Consider the following 23,054-nt stretch of genomic DNA (forward strand, 5'->3'; position numbering starts at 1 on the left):
GGGGGGGGGTTGAAAAAGCTGAAACCAGACTAAGCTGGTTGGCTGGTTTTAGTTGGTCTTCCAGCCTGGTTGTAGCTGGTTTGCAGGCTAGTTTTGACCACATTTAGCTGATCAGACTGGGAGACCAGCTGAAACCAGCTGAACACTAGCTTTACCAGGCTCGGAGACCAGCCTGGCCAGCTTAAACCTGCTAAGTCCAACCAACCAGCATAATTTGGTTTTAACAGTGTTTTTTAAAATTATTTATTTATTTTGCCACAAAATAAATTTGCTCGGGCGCTACTGTTGCTATGTTTACTTCAACGCTACTTCTGTTGGAACCTTGAAAGCGTAGATTACTAATTTGAATAACTGTTTTAATTTAGAACCACAGCCTAATATTTTTTGTTCTCTTGGATGCTTTAAGACTTAATTACCCTAATTAAATTTACGGTTTATCAGCAGAATTGTAGCTGGTAAAGCTAGTTGACAGAAAGTCTTGCTAGCATGGGCGGATTTAGTGATTTGGGGGCCCCAGGCAAAATACAGGAATTTTTTTCCCAAATCTTTTTTTCCGTTTAAATCTAGATTCAGTTTTTTTATTTCGTTTTAATTTTTCTGGATGATTATATTAAATTTTAACAAAAAAACATGTCTAATTAATTAAAATCATGAAACTTGTTTAATTTAACAGCAATTTAGGCCTATTAAAAGTTTAACAAAAATTACATTCTTAGGGCCCAAATTCTGTGCTTTCCATTTTAATTTTTCTGTATTCCATTTTAATGGTTTAATCAAAAACATATATAATTAATTGAATTCATAAAAACAACTTAATTTATTCATTTGTATACAATAATAGGGCCCTATGAAATTTAAATCTAAATTTTATTTACTTATTTTTTTTTAGAAATTCTGTGTTGTGTATTTTCATTTTTCTGGTAATCAAATGAAGGAAAAACATGAATCTATCTTTTATTCCAATGAAAATTAAACAAACCCTTTAATTTTTGTACATTCAAAATGCTACACAACAGAAGTTTACTGTGTAACGAGCAATGTCACGGAATTAATCAAATATTGAATGAATAAATCAAATGCAATTCAGTGCACTTCAATCAAACCGCGATATGGACAAGTGTATGTGAATATTAAATGGAAAAAATACTATTTAGCTACTACAGACGACAACCGCGAGCATTGCAGGTGCTTAAATAGCAAACTAGCAAATGAAACGCGCGTCTGTGCCGTTCATTCCGTCACATTCCGCGTTACACAGTAAATTCAGTTTTTATGAATAGATTCCGTCCCCATTTTCTACATCGCCCTACTTTTGCTAAGAAACACGTTCAACGCGGACGCACAGACGGTTGTCGTGGTAATAATGAACACCAGAGCAACCACAGCTCGCATATAAAAAGCATTTTAGTGGGCCCTTGGCTTTTGGGGGCCCAAGGCTGTCGCCTACCTTTGCCTAATGGTTAAGTCCGCCTCTGCTTGCTAGCTAAGCCTGGTGGGAACACCAGCATCCCATGTTGAGGACCAGCATCACATTTTCATACACAAGGTGTCGGAAAAGAGAGCTACTTACCCCCAACTTTTCCGCCTTGTATTCCCTTGACACTTCCACACTGGTAGCCCATTTGACAACAGCGATACACCCGTCTAACGAATCTGAAGAGGGGTTGTTCTGGGAAAACAGCACGACGTGGACCATCACTCATCGTCGATAATATCTTCAGACGGTACATCTGTCCCCAGTCACCAAGCGGAGTGGTGCTCTCCGTCCACGGTGCGCTCAGGAGGGCGCACTGGTCGTGCTCGGATCCTGGTTCGCGACGGCTCCGTCTCTGGACGTGTCCGATACGGATTTTACGCTCTCCTTGAAACGAAGTTACCTTGTGAAGTTGTGTACGAAGCGATCGGCACTGTACTCCTATAGCAATAGTCATGAAAGCGAGGACCAGCAGTGAAACTCGTGCGCGCGTAACCATGGCCATTTCAAGTGTCCACATATATTGCGCTCCGGAGATGCTTGACTCGGGCTCTCCACGATACGAATAAGGCAAATCCTCCTGCTCTGACAATAAGCTCAGTTTCTTCTGTGGAATTTGAACTCTGGCTTCTTTTGACTCTCCTCCCCCTGGTTTTGTTTGGGACCCTTAAGCAGCCATTCGCACCCCCGTCGACCTTTTAAATGGGTCTGCATAATGAGGCGCCCAGACCCCTGCCAGTCCAGTCCATTCTTATTCTCACTCCTAATGACCCTCATTACAGAACATCTGCACCATCACCAGCGAGTTGCTCATTTGCAAGAGAAACAACGTGGACCAAGGGAAGCATAAAACTTTCCCAAACTGTCCTATCCTCACACTAGCTCCACAACCAACAGAGAGGTAATCTGGGATATAGAAACCATTCATCTGGGTGCACATACACTGACCTTAAGTAGACAGTTAAGCTACACTTTGTAATTCATACTAACTCAAATGTATGAATTTAACTACATAGATAACAAACAATCAAACCAAATAGCTTTCTCACAATTAACTTCACTTTTGAAGTTAATTTAACCAGATAGTTTCAGTGTGATTTTTACTGGATGTATGAAGCATGTTACCCAAGTTACCCAAATACTTTTTGTGCCACTCTCTAAATACTTCTGCATGTGCCAATTATTTAACAGATCTAAACCCTCCTGACAGAATCTCAAACAGGTTTATTAAAGCACATTTATTAACACTCAAGCACAGTTTTGTTCCATTTAAAAAAGGTGAAAATTTCAACAGCTATGCACATCTAACAGTAACACTGAATGGTCTAAGCCATTTTTTAAAGCCTCAGTTCTCTATTCCATTTAAACAGCAAAGGGCTACAGCAGAACCAGTCTCTCATGACGGAGACACTTCCTCTATATTTTAGTATTATTGGGATGAGAGTACATTTTAATTTTCAGCCTCTACTTTTAATTACAAAATGAACAAACAGCAGCCTGTTATATAAACAAAAACATGCATTACATTCTGAGCAGTACAAGAGAGACATATATAGTATACATATGGTAGATCTAGGAAATAAAAGAGATCTGAGAGAAATTGAAATCTTTTAAAAAAGCCCAGCTAAAGCAGGTTAACTCCATGTTTAAGGAGCCGCTGACGGGCTTTTCTGGGCAGTGAGAAGGCACTATCCTGAGGATCAGGACTTCCAGAGTTTCTGACAGGTGTTCCCTGCTGGAGAAAATATGTCTCCTGGGCCGTGCTACGGGTTCCATACACTGCCGAGCTACCGTTCCTGTAATTCATGACATAAACACAGCGCTTAACTGAAATGTGCTTAAATTATTAATAATGTTCACATACAGATATAATAACACAAATTAATCAAAGAAAAAACATTGTCAAAATACACCTTAAAAGATGAAAATTACAAAACAGGCATTCAAAAACACACCCTAACCTGACAATGGCCTCCTGTAGTGTGTCTAAGTGTGAGAAATGTGAATGGAGCAGCTTAGTGGCCCTAACAAAGGCTTCCTGGGGTCCAGCGGAGCGCACACATACATTAGCTACAAAACAAATTAAAAGTCACAAACTATTTCAAGAACACACATAAAATACACAATAATTTGTGACTGTCACCATTTTGACTGAATTGAATAAGATTCTATATGATGTTTATATATATATGAAACAGGACTTACTAGTGAGAGTGTTTTGAATGCAGTCATAGTGGGCAAAGGTGTAGGGCCCCGGTGGACCGGGTGTCCCAGTCGAGGTATTTCTCAGGTGAGCCTCAAGCCCATTTAGTGATGCCAAGCTGCTGTGATGCTGCAATTGTAGTAGAGAATACTTTTATAACAGAAGAGACAGCTTTTGGGGTCTGTAATTGTTATTTTAAATGTTTTTTAAAGTTTTATGTTCACTAAGGCTGCATTTATTGCATCAAATATACAGTAAAAATGTGCTAAATAAAATGTATTTAAAAAAATCGTACAGACCCCAAAGCTCAAAATATTGGGGATTCACACACTCAGAAAAATTCACTCATTTAAAATAGCAGTTCACCCAAAAATGAAAATTTGCTTAAGATTTACTCACCCTTAGGCCATCCAAGATGTAGATTAATTTGTTGGATCCTCTGCAGTGAATGGGTGCCGTCAGAATAAGAGTCCAAAGAGTTGATAAAAACATCATAATAATCCACACCACTCCAGTCCATCAGTTAATGTCTTGTGAAGTGAAAAGCTGCATGTTTATAAGAATCAAATCCATAATTTAGGCATTTATAACTTCCAACCATTGCTTCTGGTTAAAATATGAGTCATCTGTCCATATTATTGTTTTCTCCAATGAAAAAGTCGTCTCATCTGAATCAGGTGAGAAATATGCACAGATCAAGCACTGTTTACAAGCGAAAACAGTTTACAGTTTTACTAAACAAACATGTCAGGATTTTGATGTGAGAGGACAACATAGGATGGACTTTTTCACTGGAGGAGTTTTTATTATGGATTATGGTATTTTTGCCAGAAGTGACGGGTTAAAATTTAAAAAAGCCTTGATGAATTTGCCAAGTCGTTAATTTGATGAACTGGAGATGTGTGGATTACTTGTGAATTATTGTGATGTTTTGATCAGCTGTTTGGACTTTCATTCTGACGGCACCCATTCACTGCAAAGGATCTATTGGTGAATTGGTAAATTTATCCAAATCTGTTCTGAAGAAGAAACAAACTCATCTACACATTGGATGGCCTGAGGGTGAGTACATTTTCAGCTAATTCTCATTTTTGGGTGAACTATTCCTTTAATATGTACAAATTATTTCAAACAGACACAAACTCATGTTTCTCACCACTTCCTCTCTGGCTGTGGGGTCTGTGTTGAACTCTGGCTCTACCAGCAGGGCCAAGACCAAACCTCTGACTCTATGCTGGAATGTCTTGTGAAGTGAAAAGCTGCATGTTTATAAGAATCAAATCCATAATTTAGGCATTTATAACTTCCAACCATTGCTTCTGGTTAAAATATGAGTCCTCTGTCCATATTATTGTTTTCTCCAATGAAAAAGTCGTCTCATCTGAATCAGGTGAGAAATATGCACAGATCAAGCACTGTTTACAAGCGAAAACAGTTTACAGTTTTACTAAACAAACATGTCAGGATTTTGATGTGAGAGGACAACATAGGATGGACTTTTTCACTGGAGGAGTTTTTATTATGGATTATGGTATTTTTGCCAGAAGTGACGGGTTAAAATTGAAAAAAGCCTTGATGAATTTGCCAAGTCGTTAATTTGATGAACTGGAGATGTGTGGATTACTTGTGAATTATTGTGATGTTTTGATCAGCTGTTTGGACTTTCATTCTGACGGCACCCATTCACTGCAAAGGATCTATTGGTGAATTGGTAAATTTATCCAAATCTGTTCTGAAGAAGAAACAAACTCATCTACACATTGGATGGCCTGAGGGTGAGTACATTTTCAGCTAATTCTCATTTTTGGGTGAACTATTCCTTTAATATGTACAAATTATTTCAAACAGACACAAACTCATGTTTCTCACCACTTCCTCTCTGGCTGTGGGGTCTGTGTTGAACTCTGGCTCTACCAGCAGGGCCAAGACCAAACCTCTGACTCTATGCTGGTATAATACTGAGGGCACTAGAGAGGTGTCTGTTAGGGTCTCATGTGGTGAGGGGGTGTTTGTGGGTTCATATTTCTCCTTGAGTCTCCCTTCGACTTGCTTGCTCTTTGTTCTTGCCTCTTCCTCTGTTTCTCCTTGGAAATTGCCATTTTTATTGGTCACATGATTGTTAGCGTCCAGGTTATTTTCTTCATTTTGAATCTGGTTGTCATGGTCAGAGTGGTTATCAAGACAGTTTGACTGCTCATACCCATTAGTGAGTGCTTTGATTTCATCACTCTGAATGTCCTGATCTGAATTTAAACCTTCGCTTTTGGTTTCTGACCCCGAGTTTGCATCTGTATCCTGCTTTATGTTCAGGCCTGCCAAACTTTCTTTCACTGCACACAACTTAGTTCCGTTAGACGTGCTGTGGTCATGTGAGTCAGGAGTAAAATACTCTGATTGGTTCATGAGATTGGAGTGAAGGGGAGAGTTAACCCTTGAGGGAGAGGGGCTGAAATATGGTTCATCAGAGAGGGAGGAGCGAGGAGACGACGGCATCGTCTGATAGGACGTTGGGGGATACTGCATGGGATCTAAGCTTGAAGAGTCAGTATCTGTGGTTGGGGTGTCAGATAAAGTGCGTGATAAGAGGCGGGACTTGCTGGGTTGGCAGGGAGGTTGATTGCAGTGAGACCTAAGAATGAGAATATTTATAAATACCAATGAATATGTAAAGACACCGCTGTTCAAACGTTTGGGGTCAGTAAGCCGTTCCGAATCTAATGAGACCAGTCTTATTATTTTTGGCCAAACTGGTCAGAAGTTATAAGCAGAAATGTCAATTGTTTATATGTTTTGATCAGTGGGTGGCGCCATGCTGAAACTACTCAGGTGCCTTCAGGTCATGCTTGTTACATGTACCAAGTTTGGTCAGAATCTGCTAAAGTGTTGCAAAGATACATGTCAATTTTTGAACGAATTTCGTCAAATTCATTAACATGCTTTACGAGAACAGTTTGGTCTATTGGAAGTCTTTTGATAACTTTTTGCCAGCATTGTCTGAAGATGATCTGAGCCAATTTTGGTGAAAATCAGACATACTGTCAAGGACAATTTCGAAAAAGTTGATTTTTCGCAAAATTCATATTTGCTAAAAATCTTGACCCATAGAAATTTTGAGGTAATTTGAGATACAGACTCCAAATTTGCTATGGTTAATATTGAGACTGTCCTCTATCTGTGTGCCAAATTTCAACCGCAAGTGGTTCTATGGCCTGCCATAGACTTCCAGAGCAGAAGAAGAATTACTGTATTTTTTATCAAATAATGCAGACTTCTTTCAAAAACCTTTAAAAAAATCTTAACAATCCCAAACTTTTAAACAGTAGACTATATACATATATCCACAAAACGCAAATATCTAGTAATGCATACACTTCTTGGTTTGTACCTGCATGCTCTATCCACTGGGTAGCAGCGGAGCATGTACAGTTCAGTGGGTGTCAAGAACACCTGTGTGGTAACTGTGAAAGAGGACGGTGAGCCCACAGATGAGCTCAGGCCATTGGCCGTCACCCGGAAATCCTGTAATGAGACATAGGGATAAATACGCAAGGATATAAGCATAAGCATATATATATATATATATATACACAGTATATGCAGTATCAGGAAACTTGACTGTACCTGGCTGTACGTTTGCGTCTCATACACCATCACCTTCACTGTCAGCGCAGGAGGCATCTGAGTACTAACCACCCTGTAGAACAGAGGATTGTCACTCTAAATTGCTTTAGCCACTTACAGATACATGATCAATATTTGGAATAAATATGAATTATCGTAAACAAATTTTCTCCTGCAGTGGAAGCTCACCTGCCCCTGTAGAGGATACAACCTGCCAGGACCAGAGGACATCGCTGACATGCCTGAAGAATGAGGGCAGCCTTCAGCAGCAGCAGAGGATCAATCTGATGCAGGAGTGAGGAGAAGTAACCATTCGCAAACAGGTTTGTGAAAATGATTCACAATAAACATGAGGACAGGATACTTTGCTCAAGGCTTGCTGTTGCAGTACTGACTGAATGCATCATTTTGTGGCACACGTTTACCGTAATAGCAAGTTTAAAATCTAATAGTTCCACATAATAATTCGGTAACACTTTACTTGAAGGGGTGTGCATAAGACTGACATGACACCTTCATAATCATGACATGACACATGTCATGAATATGAAGGAGGTTTTATGCATGTTTATGACAACTGTCATTAAGTGTCATTTGCTCAGTTATGTCATTTTTAATGACCTAACCCTAACCTAACCCTACCCTTACCCCTAACCATAGCCCATAACAAAGACATCTCAAACAATGTAATCTTTGCATTAAAAATTACATAACTGAGCGAATGACACTTAATGACAGTTGTCATAAACATGCATAAAAAACCTTCATATTCATGACATGTGTCATGTCATGATTATGAAGGTGTCATGTCAGTCTTATGCACACCCCTGTAACCAATAATTCCACTCATACTTACATGTGTGGAGTCAATGGTCCTCAGGCAGCTGAAGATGTTGTGAAGCTCAGTGGAGCCGCCCTGCAGGTGACAGAGATATCTGGCCCATCGTAAAGCCAACTCCTCCTTACTGTACAACTGTGTTGAAGTGCAGCAAAACACAACATATAAGTGGAATTGCTCTGATATGGTATTAACTTTTAATAGATATGAAGTATCGTTCACAAAGTTGGGGTCTGTAAGATTGTATTTTTTGTATAATGAAGCAGGGTTATTATATCTAACTAAAACCATAAAACCTTTTCCGCTACTTAAACTTTAACTCAAAATAAAATATAAAAAACATTTTTTAGTTAGTTGCCAGTGCAATATTTGTCATTTTTGTTTTGTCTAACATTAAGTAATAAAATAGCTAAAACAAAATGAACTATAATAAATACAAATGAATAAATATCGACAAAAACGCAGCAAAACAGTCATATTGCAAATTCTTATTGGAATTAGAAATATCTCTTTTCTATTTTAATATAGATGTCAAAGCTGAATTTTCAGCATCATTACTCAAGTCTTCAGTGTCACATGATCCTTCAGAAATCATTGTAATATGCTGATTTGGTGATCAAGAAAAATTTCTTATTAAATATTTTTGTGGAGCCCATGATACATTTTTTGTCAGGACTCTGATGAATTTAATGTTTAAAAGAACATCATTTATTTGACATAGAAATCTTTTGTAACATTATAAATATCTTTACTGTCACTTTTGATCAATTTAATCCATCCTTGCTGAATAAAAGTGTGAATCAAACTTACCGACCTCAAACCTTAAACAAATATACTCATGTTAAATCATAATCAGTGAATAGAACACTGTAGACTGTGATGTTGCACCTGGTAGCTCTGACGCACTGGTCCATTGTAGAAACAGAAAAGGGCAATCAGCTGATCAAGTAAGTCACACACACTCACATCAGGAATGTCAACCACACAGCTTAATGCCTGGAAACCAGAGAAAGATCCCATTCAAAAGAGTTGTGAAACCACCAAAAAAAGTGCACAAGGTCTTCCTTGTAGTCGAACTAAGTTTGTATTACTCTGTTCCAAAACCTTGGCTCAATTTAAGTCAGGAGGAACTAGGCACCAAGAAATTAGGTTTTGTAATGTCATTTCCCAAAGACAAATGTTCTCTTACCCAAAGAAAGCTATCCTTCATGCGGACAGCATATTTGCTTTTGCGCAGGCGAAACAGGCGTACCGGAGATGAAGACATCTCAGACACACAACGACATACACCGGCAAGCTGTCCACAAAGCAGCTCTTGTTGGTCTACTGGTGTCTGCAACAGCACACACACCATCATGCATATGTATATTAAGTATTATGAAGGTCGTCTTTTAAAACAGCCGCATTATAATATTGTTATGGAAGGTGCAGTTGCTTCTTCATGCTTTAAACAAAATATAAATCATTTTCATTACAAATTACATTTCTTTACAAATGACATCAATTTAAACAGGACAAATGTCTTACATCCTCAGGAGAGAAGTAGTAAATCCCATCTCTAGTCAGGTCTCCCTCCTCTTGCACCTTTAAACTATCATACAGGAAGAAGAAGCTGCATTCGGAAATATGATGAAAGACATAAGCAGTAAAGTTAGCCAATAAGCCAACCCTCTTGCCTTCCAGTATTACTGATAAAAGTTGAGGAAATTGATACAGAAGTGTTTTCCATTGATGTTAAGCATGACAATATCTCTAAGCATGTATAATGCACTGGGCAGTGAGCATTCTGTTCTCCACGACTGCACTGATGGGTCACACTGTAAGGGATGCTTTTCTAAAGGACATCTTAGGAAGCTGCATACATGTTGTATAGAGCCACAATATATCACTTTGTTTAAAGAAAGAATGTAAAGATTTGCACACTGAATATTATTCTCACCGTCTGGAATCAGTCAAAGCTGCTGTCTCAGCCATTGGCTGCATCTGTTGAAAGAAATAATATTTCACCAAAAAATGAAAATGTACTCATTTACAGGCTATCCAAGATGCAGTTGAGTTTGTTTGTTTGTTTGTTAATGAAACAGATTTGGAGAAATTTAGCATTACAACACTTGCTCACACCAGTGGATCCTGTGCAGTGAATGGGTGCCGTCAGAATGAGAGTACAAACAGCTGATATAAACATCACAGTAATTCACACCACTCCAGTCCATTATTCAATGTCTTGTGAAGTGAAAAGCTGGATGTTTGTAATAAACAAATCAATCATTAATGTGTCTTCTTGACATTAAATGGTTGCTTCCAGCTGAAAAATGAGTCCTCTATCCATAATTTTGCTTTCTCCAATGTAAAAAGTCATCTTGTCTGCATCAGAAGAGAATTATGCACAAACCAAGCACCGTTTACACGGGCAAACAGGCTAAAACAGTTCTAAACAAATGTGTCTGTGGATTTTGATGTGAGAGGACAACATAGGATGGACTTTTTCAGTGGAGGAAGCATAATTATGGATTATGGACTGGTATTTTGTATAATGTACACCTTATCAAAAAAAAAAATGCAGTGCATGATCAAATATTTAGGTGAGTTAAATATATATTTTTTGAAGAAAATGCCCTCTCACAAGAGTCACCTAAAAGAGGAATTCATTTTCAAAAAATGAAATTTAGGCCCTGAATAAATGTCTAAAAATCTAGACTGGACCATCTCTATAAATAATTCTACATGATAAAAAGAAAGCTTTAAAAAAAGATATAAAGGCTTTAGAACTTATATGGATCTGTGATCAGACTCAAAAATCCTGATCGGAGCACCCCTAGTCAAGATCGAATCATTATAATACAATTATAGATCTATAAATGTCTAAGTTACTAATAAAACTTACAGTACCTTCAACTACTGTCGATGTTACTGTAACTGTTGCACAAATGCTCACATGTTCTTGATTTCTCTGAAATGCACACAGAAGTGGACACTTCTTCACTATATTTATTTGTACTTCATTGGAGTACTACTGAAACTGAATACTTGTTCTTTAACTCAATTACATTTTCAAGGCAAATATTATGCCTGTCACTCCTTACAATTTCGTTTAGAACTCCGAAGTACAAAACATACAAAGCAATGCGTTTAAATAGTATTCACACATTCCAGTTCACGAGTTCACACATCAGTTTAGAAATACAGAGGTAGACACGCACGTCCAGGTGTAAATACAGTAACATACTATTCATATACAATAGCTATTCATATAAAGCATTTATTGTTGCACTCATGTCAAGAGTAACATAAGTAACAAAGAAATATTTAAACTTTTAAATGCTTTCAGAAATCCTTGTTTTAGATTAGATACTTTTTTAAACGAGTAAATCATTTGGATTATTCTCCAATCATGCTGGACATCACGATCATCAGGTTTTGCACTAGTGAGGTTCATTGAGTTGCTGTCAAAAAAAAATAAAAATAATAATAATAATGGGAAGTCAGTATTAACGAAAGAGAATCGACAATAAGAACATGCTGTCGTGCATTTAGTATTCGATTATATCCATGTTAGATAACGTATGTTTGCACCGAATTGATCACGCAGATGTGGAAACAAACAGGTTGTTCCTCCATGTTTCTTGTCTGTGCAACAAGAACCGAAACGAGTATTATTTTGACTCACCGTCGGCGGGTTGAATGAAGTTTAGATCAACTTTACGCATGTCATCCAACTTCAGCCGAGTTACTCGATCCAACCCACACTCCCCTGATTATTCATGTTCACTTAGAAAATACTGTAAACAACACTCGAGTATCCAAATGCCAGTTATATATTTAGAATAAACGGAAACTGATAAGATCTCGTTTTTCATTATGCCATATTTAGTTTTTGAGAAGGAATGTGTCACAAGAGTAGTCATGTGAGAGTGTCTTGACAGTACGGCGAGCCTGGAGGAACAAACTTCATTTCGATATCCAGTTTAGCCTTGCGTTTTTCGGGGAAGGGATAGTATACATACAGATTTGATGTGTGTCAACATTTATTTTTTATTTACATATTAAGTCACATGCACCTATAAATATAATTTACACACTTCATAAATCCTTAAGCAGTTTTTAAAAACGTGCTTCTTAAATGCATTTCTCTTCTATACTCAATACAGCATTTAAACAAGTAAAACACAATGATGTATCTCAGGATCTGACTCACTCAGTCACTCCCTTCAAAAATGAGACTTCTAACACGGTTTATAATTTAATGAATAGATTTTAATTTCAGTTTAAGCAGACAATGTGATCAAATGGTCCTTAAGCAAATAAGTAACTTTCCATAAGGTATTTCCACTAGGTGTGGAAAGCACAGAGGTAAGATCAACATACTGGACAGATGTCATGTAAACTGAAAGAAACTGAGGAGTGGTCCAGGCCTGGACAGATGTCCAGGGAAAGCTCTGGTCCCTGTGGGGGAGTTCTGGTAGAGCTCCTAACAGCCTTCACTCATCATGATGCTCGTAGCCGTCAGGGAGGGCGTTGACGTGAGGGTTGTGGAAGAGAGACTTGGTGCCGTCACCCCATGGGAAACGCTGATGTACGTGTGGGAAAGAGAGGAATAGGATTGTTTAACGTTTTAGTAAAAATATATCTAGGTAATTTTGATTTGTATCAGGCATGTGATCAGTTTTATATTAACAATAATAATTATGATTATTGATTTAAAATATATATTTTTAAAAATCTAAGAAATATATTACTATTGCTATAACACTATTGAATTGTAAAATTAAAAGATTTAAAAGAAAAAAAATTATAAAAGAGTATTTAATAAGTTTAATTGACAACAGACTTATAAATGTTTTACAATTACAATTTTGGGAAGATGGTTTGCACATGTGTAATGTTGAAATGCATGCTATAAGCGAGTAAACTGAACAGAGCCGCTGACAGGTATCATTGTTTTGCAGAAGAAAAATTCCTGATTTATGCAATTCATGTGGAATTTGAGGAATTCCTTAAAGGTCTTTTAACATAATACATATATGCATGTAGAAGAAATGTTGTTATAACTTCATTATCCCATCCCAAACCAATGTAATCATTGAAGTGCTGCTATATGTAGTAATATAGAACTTCATACAACAGTTTGTTCTGGTTCTCAAATCTGACTGGATGAGAACCATGAGATATTGTACTGGTATCGCCACAGGAACGCCCTTTCACCGTTTGTATCACTCCGCTTCCTGTATTTCTCACAGCGAGTGAAATGGCAGATGCCCAGATCCACTAAAACTTAAAAATACTGTTTTTGTGTCACGGAATGTAGTTTTAAGAGTTTTTTTAGGCGAGAACGTAGTTGTTTAGACTTCAAATATGTGGTTTGTTAATAAGGATAACGTCTATTTGAAAATTTGCTTTGACGTTTTAAGAGACGCGAGCTCCAGGTCATCAGCGGCCGTTCAGCGCTCGTGAACCTGCCGAGAGCAGCCTCACCTCGGGCCAGAACTTCTGGAATTTGCCGCTGGCTCTGATGTCTCTATAGTGGTTAAACATGAGATATAATTTGTTTTTAAGTAAATCTGATGGGCAGTCTTTAGTCTCAATCTATTATTTGTTCCAGAGCAAATAGTTTCGGGTGAAGGCAAAATCTCATCATGTTATATTTTACGTAACCTTAATGCTGTATATTAGAGCATGGCTTTTATGATGGCTGTTGTTGTTGTTTATTATTCAATAAATAATATTTTATATACATAGTAGTATTAAGTATTAGGAAACAGTGTGCGTGTTCGTGATGGTGCTTTTTGTGACATTGTTCCACCATTAGATGGTGACAAGTGATTTACTAGTCAGCATTTAAAACTTTTATATTGAAAGACTGAAATGGAAGTTATTTTTACTTTTAATAACAGCACTGAGCAGAGCTGTAATCAGAAATCACCCTTAACAGATGAAAGGATTGTACGACAAAGATATCGCTTTCCTCAGCGGACATTCAAACTAATGTTTTATTGTGAATATGAGATTGAGCTAAAGAATGAATGCTGTATCAGATGCAGGTAATCACACTCGCTCAGTCCATCTCTCTCTCACAATACTCTACTTGACATAATACAGTGAGCTTTTAATACAGTGATACAATAAGCTTTTAATGAAGCAACTCAACGTTCCTTCATTACTAGTTCTAAAGTGATGTTTTCGAGTTAGTAACGGAGGCTTCAGCTCAGCTATTAAACTGTCAAACTGAGATTTGAATGTGTGGAGGAAGGAAGTAGTTGTTTTTCTTATAGCCTATATTTACACTCGTGCCGTCTAACTGTTGTATAAACGCAATATCACCCTCGGACTCGAGCGATATCGGCTCTATTTCAGCGGCTGGGATTGCCTGTGGCCTCGTGCCTCTGGCCTAGTCACAGCCGCTGATATAGCCGGTATTCGCTCTCGTACTTGAGTGATGTTGCTCATTTAAAGACTGAAAAGTATTAAGATATATTTTTCAGCACTACCAGAAACATATTTACGTTGCTGTGTACTGATATATGAAATGCATATGGTTATGGTGTGTGAAGCGACAGCCTCATTCCTGGAGGCCCTCTAAGGTATCACAGCACACACAGATCTCCAATGTCAGATAAACCAGCAATTCCTACATTTATTTTACTTGGAAGACAAAAAAAACATGTTTGATGCTCAGCTTTAGCCAACCAAAATACTTTAGTTTTCAACCCATTGATCTTGAATGACATTGATCTTCAAGACCAATGACAGTGTTTACAATGTTAATAAGTAATAAAACAAAACCCCACAAGTAAAACAGACATTTAAAATTCAATACTTACAATATTTAAAAACAAACCTGACTCAAAATTGCAAATGACCAGACTTCACTGAACTTTCACACTTTCTTTTAATTAAATAAAACAAACTCCCACCAGACTCCTCCTGTAGACGCTTTAAAGGTGTTTTTCGTGTGAAGGGTGAGTGTTTTCACCTTGCTGCGGATGCGCAGGTGGCTGTAGGGAACGAACTCCGGCTGCTCATGGCTGTGTTGTTGAGCCCTGAGGTACATGTTCAGCATGCACACCGCGACGCCGGGCAGCGCCACCACAAACGACAGGATCTTCCAGGTCTTGGCTACATGAACATATATCAGAAATAGAGACATATTACATACAAATCTGATTGACACGTGATTAACATTCATCATTACTACACAAAAGTCTAAACTAACTTCTATTTTGCAGTCTATGCCAACGACAGAACCACATTAATCAGCCATTCGCGTCACATCCACAAGGTCAAAAGGTAGAGTTCCGGCTGTTCGTAACGGGTGCTCTTTTTTAGTTCGGCGTCTGTTTTAGGCCATTTAGAGCTGGTTACTGACCTGCTTGTTCGCCGTGAGCTGCTGCTGCAGCCGAAAGCTGACGGGTTTGGGTCAGCACAGCTGACTTCAGGAGCTTCTGGGATAAACGTCCGACCGCGGCCATTTTTGCGGAGACTGGAACAGGAACAACAGCGGCGGAGGAAGCTTTAAGGCTGGTGCTGGTGCTTCACGCGCCCGCCATCTGGTGACAGGGAGGTCCGACAACGGCTCTGTCTGGCTAGTGTCGGGGGTTTTGATTCATGAGCAGTGACTCGAATCTAGTCACTGAAAAGATTCATCGATCAGGATCATCAGGTCGTAGGTGGCGAAAGTGCGTGTTTTTCAGTGAACAAGTGAGCAAATCATTCATTAATTGTGATTTATACGTTCTAACAAAGATACTATGCCATTTTAATTGTGTTCATGTCATTGATGTTATTTGAATTATGTAAATCTTAATTTTTATAATTCTTTTTTGCCTTGTTGTTGTGAATAAAATTGACTCACAATGACGAGCTAAACGAACAGAGCAGATCCTCGTTCAGGAACGAGTGTTGCTGCGCTGCTTCGACTCCTTCTGACTCAAAATGTCGCCTAAAGGGGGCGTGTTCACTTAGTAAAACCAACCAATGAAATGCGCCTTCACAGTCGCACTCAAATGCTATTGGTTAAGCGACAGTCAGTCTTTGTGCGTTCCATTCGACCGTAAGTGGACTGCACAGGGTATTCCGCCATCTTAAGTGAGATTCCAATCCGAAGGGAGCGAACATGTTCAGTTCGAAGGGCGCTGCGAACGGCATAGGGAATAAGGGAACATCATACATCACTTCACAGGAAGTGGAGAGGGAAAACCACCCAGCTGTCATTCATTGCGCACTGCATCATCAGTCAGAGGCTTTAATATGGTGTGCGTTTTAATAGACCGGTGACGACCGCACAGATAGCATTATAACATAACTTTCAAATGTATCTGGAATGATAAAACAGCGCTGCTTTACCCCACATACGCACGACCGGAAGGAGCGGAAGCGGTCTACTGTGGCATAATAAAAGCTCCACTGCTTTCGAGCCGTGTGTCACACACGACAGGGGGTTTCACACTGCCTGACTATCTGGGGTAGCAGTCGGATCGGCGACGGGGTTTCACACTGCCTGACTATCTGGGGTAGCAGTCAGTCGCTGCTGTGTTCACACTGCACGATGGATCGGCGACAGGGGTTTTCACACTGCATGACTATCTGGGGTAGCAGTCAGTCGCTGCTGTGTTCACACTGCACGATGGATCGGCGACGGGGGGGTTCACACTGCATGACTATCTGGGGGAGCAGTCGGATCGGCGATGGGGGGTTTCACACTACATGACTATCTGGGGGAGCAGTCGGATCGGCGATGGGGGGTTTCACACTACATGACTATCTGGGGGAGCAGTCGGATCGGCGATGGGGGGTTTCACACTACATGACTATCTGGGGGAGCAGTCGGATCGGCGATGGGGGGTTTCACACTACATGACTATCTGGGGGAGCAGTCGGATCGGCGATGGGGGGTTTCACACTACATGACTATCTGGGGGAGCAGTCGGATCGGCGATGGGGGGTTTCACACTACATGACTATCTGGGGGAGCAGTCGGATCGGCGATGGGGGGTTTCACACTACATGACTATCTGGGGGAGCAGTCGGATCGGCGATGGGGGGTTTCACACTACATGACTATCTGGGGGAGCAGTCGGATCGGCGATGGGGGGTTTCACACTACATGACTATCTGGGGGAGCAGTCGGATCGGCGATGGGGGGTTTCACACTACATGACTATCTGGGGGAGCAGTCGGATCGGCGATGGGGGGTTTCACACTACATGACTATCTGGGGGAGCAGTCGGATCGGCGATGGGGGGTTTCACACTACATGACTATCTGGGGGAGCAGTCGGATCGGCGATGGGGGGTTTCACACTACATGACTATCTGGGGGAGCAGTCGGATCGGCGATGGGGGGTTTCACACTACATGACTATCTGGGGGAGCAGTCGGATCGGCGATGGGGGGTTTCACACTACATGACTATCTGGGGGAGCAGTCGGATCGGCGATGGGGGGTTTCACACTACATGACTATCTGGGGGAGCAGTCGGATCGGCGATGGGGGGTTTCACACTACATGACTATCTGGGGGAGCAGTCGGATCGGCGATGGGGGGTTTCACACTACATGACTATCTGGGGGAGCAGTCGGATCGGCGATGGGGGGTTTCACACTACATGACTATCTGGGGGAGCAGTCGGATCGGCGATGGGGGGTTTCACACTACATGACTATCTGGGGGAGCAGTCGGATCGGCGATGGGGGGTTTCACACTACATGACTATCTGGGGGAGCAGTCGGATCGGCGATGGGGGGTTTCACACTACATGACTATCTGGGGGAGCAGTCGGATCGGCGATGGGGGGTTTCACACTACATGACTATCTGGGGGAGCAGTCGGATCGGCGATGGGGGGTTTCACACTACATGACTATCTGGGGGAGCAGTCGGATCGGCGATGGGGGGTTTCACACTACATGACTATCTGGGGGAGCAGTCGGATCGGCGATGGGGGGTTTCACACTACATGACTATCTGGGGGAGCAGTCGGATCGGCGATGGGGGGTTTCACACTACATGACTATCTGGGGGAGCAGTCGGATCGGCGATGGGGGGTTTCACACTACATGACTATCTGGGGGAGCAGTCGGATCGGCGATGGGGGGTTTCACACTACATGACTATCTGGGGGAGCAGTCGGATCGGCGATGGGGGGTTTCACACTACATGACTATCTGGGGGAGCAGTCGGATCGGCGATGGGGGGTTTCACACTACATGACTATCTGGGGGAGCAGTCGGATCGGCGATGGGGGGTTTCACACTACATGACTATCTGGGGGAGCAGTCGGATCGGCGATGGGGGGTTTCACACTACATGACTATCTGGGGGAGCAGTCGGATCGGCGATGGGGGGTTTCACACTACATGACTATCTGGGGGAGCAGTCGGATCGGCGATGGGGGGTTTCACACTACATGACTATCTGGGGGAGCAGTCGGATCGGCGATGGGGGGTTTCACACTACATGACTATCTGGGGGAGCAGTCGGATCGGCGATGGGGGGTTTCACACTACATGACTATCTGGGGGAGCAGTCGGATCGGCGATGGGGGGTTTCACACTACATGACTATCTGGGGTAGCAGTCGGATCGGCGGCGGGGGGTTTCACACTGCATGACTATCTGGGGTAGCATTCAGTAGCTGCTGTGTTCACACTGCACGATGGATCGGCGACAGGGGGTTTCACACTGCCTGACTATCTGGGGTAGCATTCAGTCGTTGCTGTGTTCACACTGCACGATGGATCGGCGACAGGGGTTTCACACTGCCTGACTATCTGGGGTAGCAGTCAGTTGCTGCTGTGTTCACACTGCACGATGGATCGGAGACAGGGGGTTTCACACTGCGTGACTTCACAATAGGAAGAATCGCCGACAGCTCTGTCTGGTCCGCAAACTACGTTTCACAACAAAACACACGCGAGAAGTGAAATAAATTACAATATTTATTTATGTCATATAATAATCTGCGTGACCCTGTCGTTGCCTTTGTTTGATGACGTTCCAGGGCGTTCCAAATAAGCGATTATTGTTATTATTGTCAGCTAAGTCCACTTCAACGGATATCCCGTGCTTAGGGAATAGGGAGCAGTGAACACTGCGTAGGGACTCTGTCAATCGGAACGCACCTTCGAGTGGGCAAAAATCACTCGTTCATGAAACTATTCACTCATACAGACCGAGCTAGAATTTGCATTCTCTGACATAACGAAATAATAACATAATATATGAGATTTCCTTTGGATTGGAACACTTTATATGCCATGCTGCCGCATTTATTTTAGATTAGAGTTGACGTGTAACTTTAAAAAGCCAACAGGCATGCGAAGTTGTTTTTCTGACTTACCACTAAGATATTTATATTTTATAGCTGTCATGCATTTCTGGCAGCTGGGATGTTCTTGGCAGAAGACCCCGAGCTCTGGTTTGGCTGGGAGGAGAGGACCGGCCCCTCTGGCGTCATCCTGCCATTCCACACAGTCTTCACTTATCATGTGCCATGGAAAACTCTACGTGTTGCACGGGAACAAGCTGATCAGTAAGTTTAAGTTTTCTTTAGATTAAACAACTGTAATTCAGAGTGTTTTCTCATTGTTTATGTGTGTATGCTCATAACGGTTATGCATCTTTTGCATTGAATATAATGGATTTATTGCTATATGTTTGAACTTCTAGTATTTTACAGAACTTTGTTGAAGTGGCATTGTCTTGTGCATTTTCAGATTCACATTTTTGTCTTTACAATCAGGCTATAGGCTGACCTCAAGGAATGCAGTCCAACAAACTCTCAGATAATGTGGAGGGAAATCCTGACAGGGTGGATCCCTTCTACCAGCAAGGCAAGTAAAGAAGTATAGCTTATTATAGCAGAGACAGTGGCTATGGGTGTTGGCTGCTCATACACTGGTTAAAAGCTTCAAGTCCAGGTAGGAGTTATCTATTAAATGAAAAAGACATGTCATAAGCACCTATCAGTCCATCAGGCATTTATTAATTGCATAATATATTGCTTTAAATACAAAATGTGAGCTAAATGACCAGTAAAACATAGTGGTATCTTGTGCTATTTAATATAAGCTTTACATAAGCTCATCTATTATATATATGCAGTATGTTTACTTTTGATATGTCCGATTGTTGACTTTTGTTTATTTACTGTCATTTTCAGGCAAAGTGGCTTGTGTCATGTTCACAGTTCTCCTCCTCCTTTCATTCTTGGTAATAGGAATCGTAACAGGTCTCAACTGTAAGTCAGATTTATAATGTCTCAGAACATATTTATGGGTTAATGGTTGTGTAACTGGTTTGTTTTTAATTTAACATACTCTAGTCAATAATAATTCACAAGAGGATCAGACCAGGGGTCTTCTTTCTGATGATATAACACCTATCCCATTCCAGTACAAAGGTGATAGAGGTAAGAAAGTTTTTTTTTTTAAACATTTAAAAATGAATGCATTTGGCATATTATAATTATAAACAGTTTTTACGTTGGTAAGCAAGTTTGGTATGTAATCGTGTGTTTTGTTCTCTTAAATACAGGGCTCTGCTCGGATGGTTGGGTTTCATATAAGAACACCTGTTATTTGATAGTAAATGTTTATGGGACATGGGAATTATCAAAGTCTTTATGCCAAGACAATGGGGCACACTTGATGGTTGTGAACAGTGAGGAAGAGCTGGTAAGAACATGGACATCTATTGGTTTATATTTTTATCTTCATTTAGACTAGGGCTGCATGATAAATCGCATGCGATATTTAACGCGCATCTTATCAGTAAAGCCGGTTCTGTAATCAGGACGAGCTGCGCAAAAAATCGCGCGAATATGAACGTGGTTTTGCGCAGCTCGTCAGTGAACAACGGCTCTGTGTAGTTAATGCTGCTCAATGTGAAAGCCCGCAGGTGATGGAGATTTACCGCTGATTACAGAACCGGCTTTCTGACAAGATGCGCATTAAATATCGCATGCGATTTATCGTGCAGCCCTAATTTAGACTACTGTTAAAAAGTTTATTTTCCACATACTGTACATTATTGTTTCTCCTGGCCGCAACAATAAAGTTATGCCTTCTTTCTTTGCATGAACATTTGGGCGGTGTTATGCAAATCTTCCCACACAGTGACGTAGACGTGGGGGCGTGTCTAAACGAGGCGTTTTAGGAGGGCATGGATGAGTCTTAACTTTTATAAAGAATGTGTCTTTGGGTTTGAGACTTTAGTCTTCGCAACTTTAGGGATCTTATCTATTCACGAACAGCTTGTAACACTCCAAAGAGAAAGGAAAACTTGAAATCGCATCATATGACCCCTTTAAAGAAATGAATACTTTTATTGTTCAAAAGTGTCAATAAACACATTTAGAATGTTACAAAAGATTTCTATTTCAAATAAATGCTGTTCTTTTCAACAATTATAGAATCCTGAAAAAAATGACCACAGTTTCCTAAAAAATATTAAGTAGTAACACAACTGTTTTCAATATTGATAATGATCAGTGTTGGGGGTAATATATTACAAATAACGCGAGTTACGTAATCAGATTACTTTTTTCAAGTAACTAGTAAAGAAATGTCTGTTGAGCAGCCAATCAGGATTATATATATATATATATATATTGTAATAATATTTCACAATATTACTGTTTTTACTGTATTTTTGATTGAATAAATGCAGCGTAAGAGATACAAAATTAATTAGAAATTAAACAAGTATATAATTTCAGTTTATTGCTGCCCCTTTATTTTAGGAGTTCATTTTACGAATTGTTCAGAAGAGGCCTGACTACTGGATAGGTCTCAAGAGGGACAAAATGGGCCAGTGGTCCTGGGTTAATGGAGATAATTATCATTCAACTCCACAGTAAGAAATCATTGTCATACATTATAAGCATGTGTTTTAGGTAGTCTGTAATTGTTTTTAAAGTTATGAAAAAACAAAAGTGATACTGCATAACATACCAACCAGATCAGTACTTCTCCTTCTGAATTCATTGTGTTTTGTGTTCTTTTCAGTTTCTGGGATGAAAATGAACCTGCTCATTGGGATATTGAGTCCTGCGCCCACTTAAAAGGATCTGACACAGTGCATCGAAAGCTGATGCATGATGCTGACTGTCGCAGTGAACGGTATCACATTTGTGAATGCAAACTAGAGAAAGGCATGTGGTAGGAAACTTTGCCATCACATCAACTGCATTAGACTGTTGTCTTAAAATCATGCTCTGGACATGCTCCTTCTGACATTGTTAGATGTTTGTAGATGTCCTCTTTTTGTTTGTAAACTGTACTTGCCTGACTGATGCATATTTAATGTACTTTTGCTATTCATAAGTCACTGTTTATAGTGTTCCAGTATACAGTCCTGTTATATGAAGACATCCAATTAAGTAAAATGTTCACTAAAATTAATAATTTGTTTATCTCATTTTTGGCCCAATTTAATTGAAGAGATGTTATTATTATTATTATTATTGCTGTATATATTACCTTTTAAACCAGTGTGCAAAAGGTCTCCCAGTCTGCATAATAGTCCTAGGTGTTATATAAACTGGGAAGTCTTTTGCACACTGGTTTAATATATGAGTAAAAACTTAAAAAAATAAAAAAAAAATTAAAGTGTAATTTATAATGTATCTTGCAAAGACACAGTAGTTTGATTATTAAGCAATCATAATTAGTTATGTAATTAATCAAAATCCAGGGTTAGATTTGAGGTGATGCTGACTTCTGGTGGTGAGACAGACGAGCTGCATGTGTAGATGTTAGGATGGGGACTTCAGTGAATCTACTTAAATGAATCAAAACCAGTCTACTTAAAGGGGTCATATGATGTGATTTAAAATTTTCCTTTCTCTTTGGAGTGTTACAAGCTCTTGGTGCATAAAGAAGATCTGTAAAGTTGCAAAGACTAAAGTCTCAAATCCAAAGAGA

The 23,054-nt window shown here is 40.1% G+C and overlaps 4 protein-coding genes and 1 long non-coding RNA gene across 6 annotated transcripts in view; 2 read left to right on the forward strand and 3 right to left on the reverse strand.

Moving 5' to 3' along the window:
- LOC107554433 (uncharacterized) overlaps positions 1-2,535 on the reverse strand; it is a 3,950-nt gene extending 1,415 nt beyond the window's left edge. Inside the window, exon 1 of the mRNA XM_016236934.1 lies at positions 1,571-2,535. Coding sequence (XP_016092420.1) covers positions 1,571-1,994 — 424 coding nt within the window. The 5' untranslated portion in view covers positions 1,995-2,535. The remainder of the gene's footprint in view (positions 1-1,570) is intronic.
- LOC107554437 (uncharacterized) overlaps positions 1-10,271 on the forward strand; it is a 19,790-nt gene extending 9,519 nt beyond the window's left edge. The window contains exon 3 of the long non-coding RNA XR_001605056.1: positions 10,261-10,271. This is a non-coding gene — a long non-coding RNA (uncharacterized lncRNA). The remainder of the gene's footprint in view (positions 1-10,260) is intronic.
- hps4 (HPS4 biogenesis of lysosomal organelles complex 3 subunit 2) lies at positions 2,695-12,006 on the reverse strand. 2 transcript variants are annotated; one of them, XM_016236929.1, is made up of 14 exons: positions 11,804-12,006; positions 10,076-10,119; positions 9,664-9,748; positions 9,326-9,469; positions 9,025-9,132; positions 8,155-8,271; positions 7,488-7,582; positions 7,299-7,371; positions 7,063-7,196; positions 5,607-6,306; positions 4,834-4,893; positions 3,680-3,806; positions 3,436-3,544; positions 2,695-3,270 (listed from the first exon to the last, which is right to left on the reverse strand). In XM_016236929.1, exons 2-14 carry the CDS (start codon positions 10,117-10,119, stop codon positions 3,099-3,101), a joined length of 1,968 nt encoding a protein of 655 aa, XP_016092415.1. In that variant the 5' UTR covers positions 11,804-12,006; the 3' UTR covers positions 2,695-3,098. The 2 variants fall into 2 exon arrangements, with proteins under 2 accessions (XP_016092415.1, XP_016092416.1); XM_016236930.1 differs by lacking the exon at positions 4,834-4,893 and having other exon boundaries at positions 2,696-3,270; positions 5,547-6,306; positions 11,804-12,004.
- Positions 12,007-12,428: 422 nt separating this feature from the next.
- cox6a1 (cytochrome c oxidase subunit 6A1) lies at positions 12,429-15,693 on the reverse strand. The gene is made up of 3 exons (XM_016236937.1): positions 15,500-15,693; positions 15,107-15,249; positions 12,429-12,704 (listed from the first exon to the last, which is right to left on the reverse strand). Exons 1-3 carry the CDS (start codon positions 15,600-15,602, stop codon positions 12,615-12,617), a joined length of 336 nt encoding a protein of 111 aa, XP_016092423.1. The 5' UTR covers positions 15,603-15,693; the 3' UTR covers positions 12,429-12,614.
- Positions 15,694-15,727: 34 nt separating this feature from the next.
- LOC107554434 (C-type lectin domain family 4 member E-like) lies at positions 15,728-22,514 on the forward strand. The gene is made up of 8 exons (XM_016236935.1): positions 15,728-15,809; positions 19,493-19,660; positions 19,871-19,961; positions 20,291-20,368; positions 20,453-20,539; positions 20,665-20,804; positions 21,872-21,984; positions 22,137-22,514. The coding sequence occupies exons 3-8, from the start codon at positions 19,892-19,894 to the stop codon at positions 22,291-22,293; spliced, it is 645 nt and encodes a 214-aa protein (XP_016092421.1). The 5' UTR covers positions 15,728-15,809; positions 19,493-19,660; positions 19,871-19,891; the 3' UTR covers positions 22,294-22,514.
- Positions 22,515-23,054: the final 540 nt, after the last annotated feature.

Source organism: Sinocyclocheilus grahami, unplaced genomic scaffold, assembly GCF_001515645.1.
Source record: "Sinocyclocheilus grahami isolate Dianchi unplaced genomic scaffold, SAMN03320097.WGS_v1.1 scaffold501.1, whole genome shotgun sequence".
In the NCBI taxonomy this organism is placed as follows: Eukaryota; Metazoa; Chordata; class Actinopteri; order Cypriniformes; family Cyprinidae; genus Sinocyclocheilus; species Sinocyclocheilus grahami.

Coding starts and splice junctions, on each gene's coding strand:
- hps4 (XM_016236929.1), bottom strand. CDS start 10,119: ATGCAGCCAATGGCTGAGACAGCAGCTTTGACTGATTCCAGACG. Junction 8,272..9,024: donor CAGTGCGTCAGAGCTACCAG/GTGCAACATCAC, acceptor ACTTCAACACAG/TTGTACAGTAAGGAGGAGTT. Junction 6,307..7,062: donor CCAGTGGATAGAGCATGCAG/GTACAAACCAAG, acceptor TCTCATTCTTAG/GTCTCACTGCAATCAACCTC.
- cox6a1 (XM_016236937.1), bottom strand. CDS start 15,602: ATGGCCGCGGTCGGACGTTTATCCCAGAAGCTCCTGAAGTCAGCTGTG. Junction 15,250..15,499: donor AGCTCACGGCGAACAAGCAG/GTCAGTAACCAG, acceptor ATGTTCATGTAG/CCAAGACCTGGAAGATCCTG. Junction 12,705..15,106: donor ACCTGCGCATCCGCAGCAAG/GTGAAAACACTC, acceptor CACGTACATCAG/CGTTTCCCATGGGGTGACGG.
- LOC107554434 (XM_016236935.1), top strand. CDS start 19,892: ATGCAGTCCAACAAACTCTCAGATAATGTGGAGGGAAATCCTGACAGG. Junction 19,962..20,290: donor GGATCCCTTCTACCAGCAAG/GCAAGTAAAGAA, acceptor TGTCATTTTCAG/GCAAAGTGGCTTGTGTCATG. Junction 20,540..20,664: donor CCAGTACAAAGGTGATAGAG/GTAAGAAAGTTT, acceptor TCTTAAATACAG/GGCTCTGCTCGGATGGTTGG.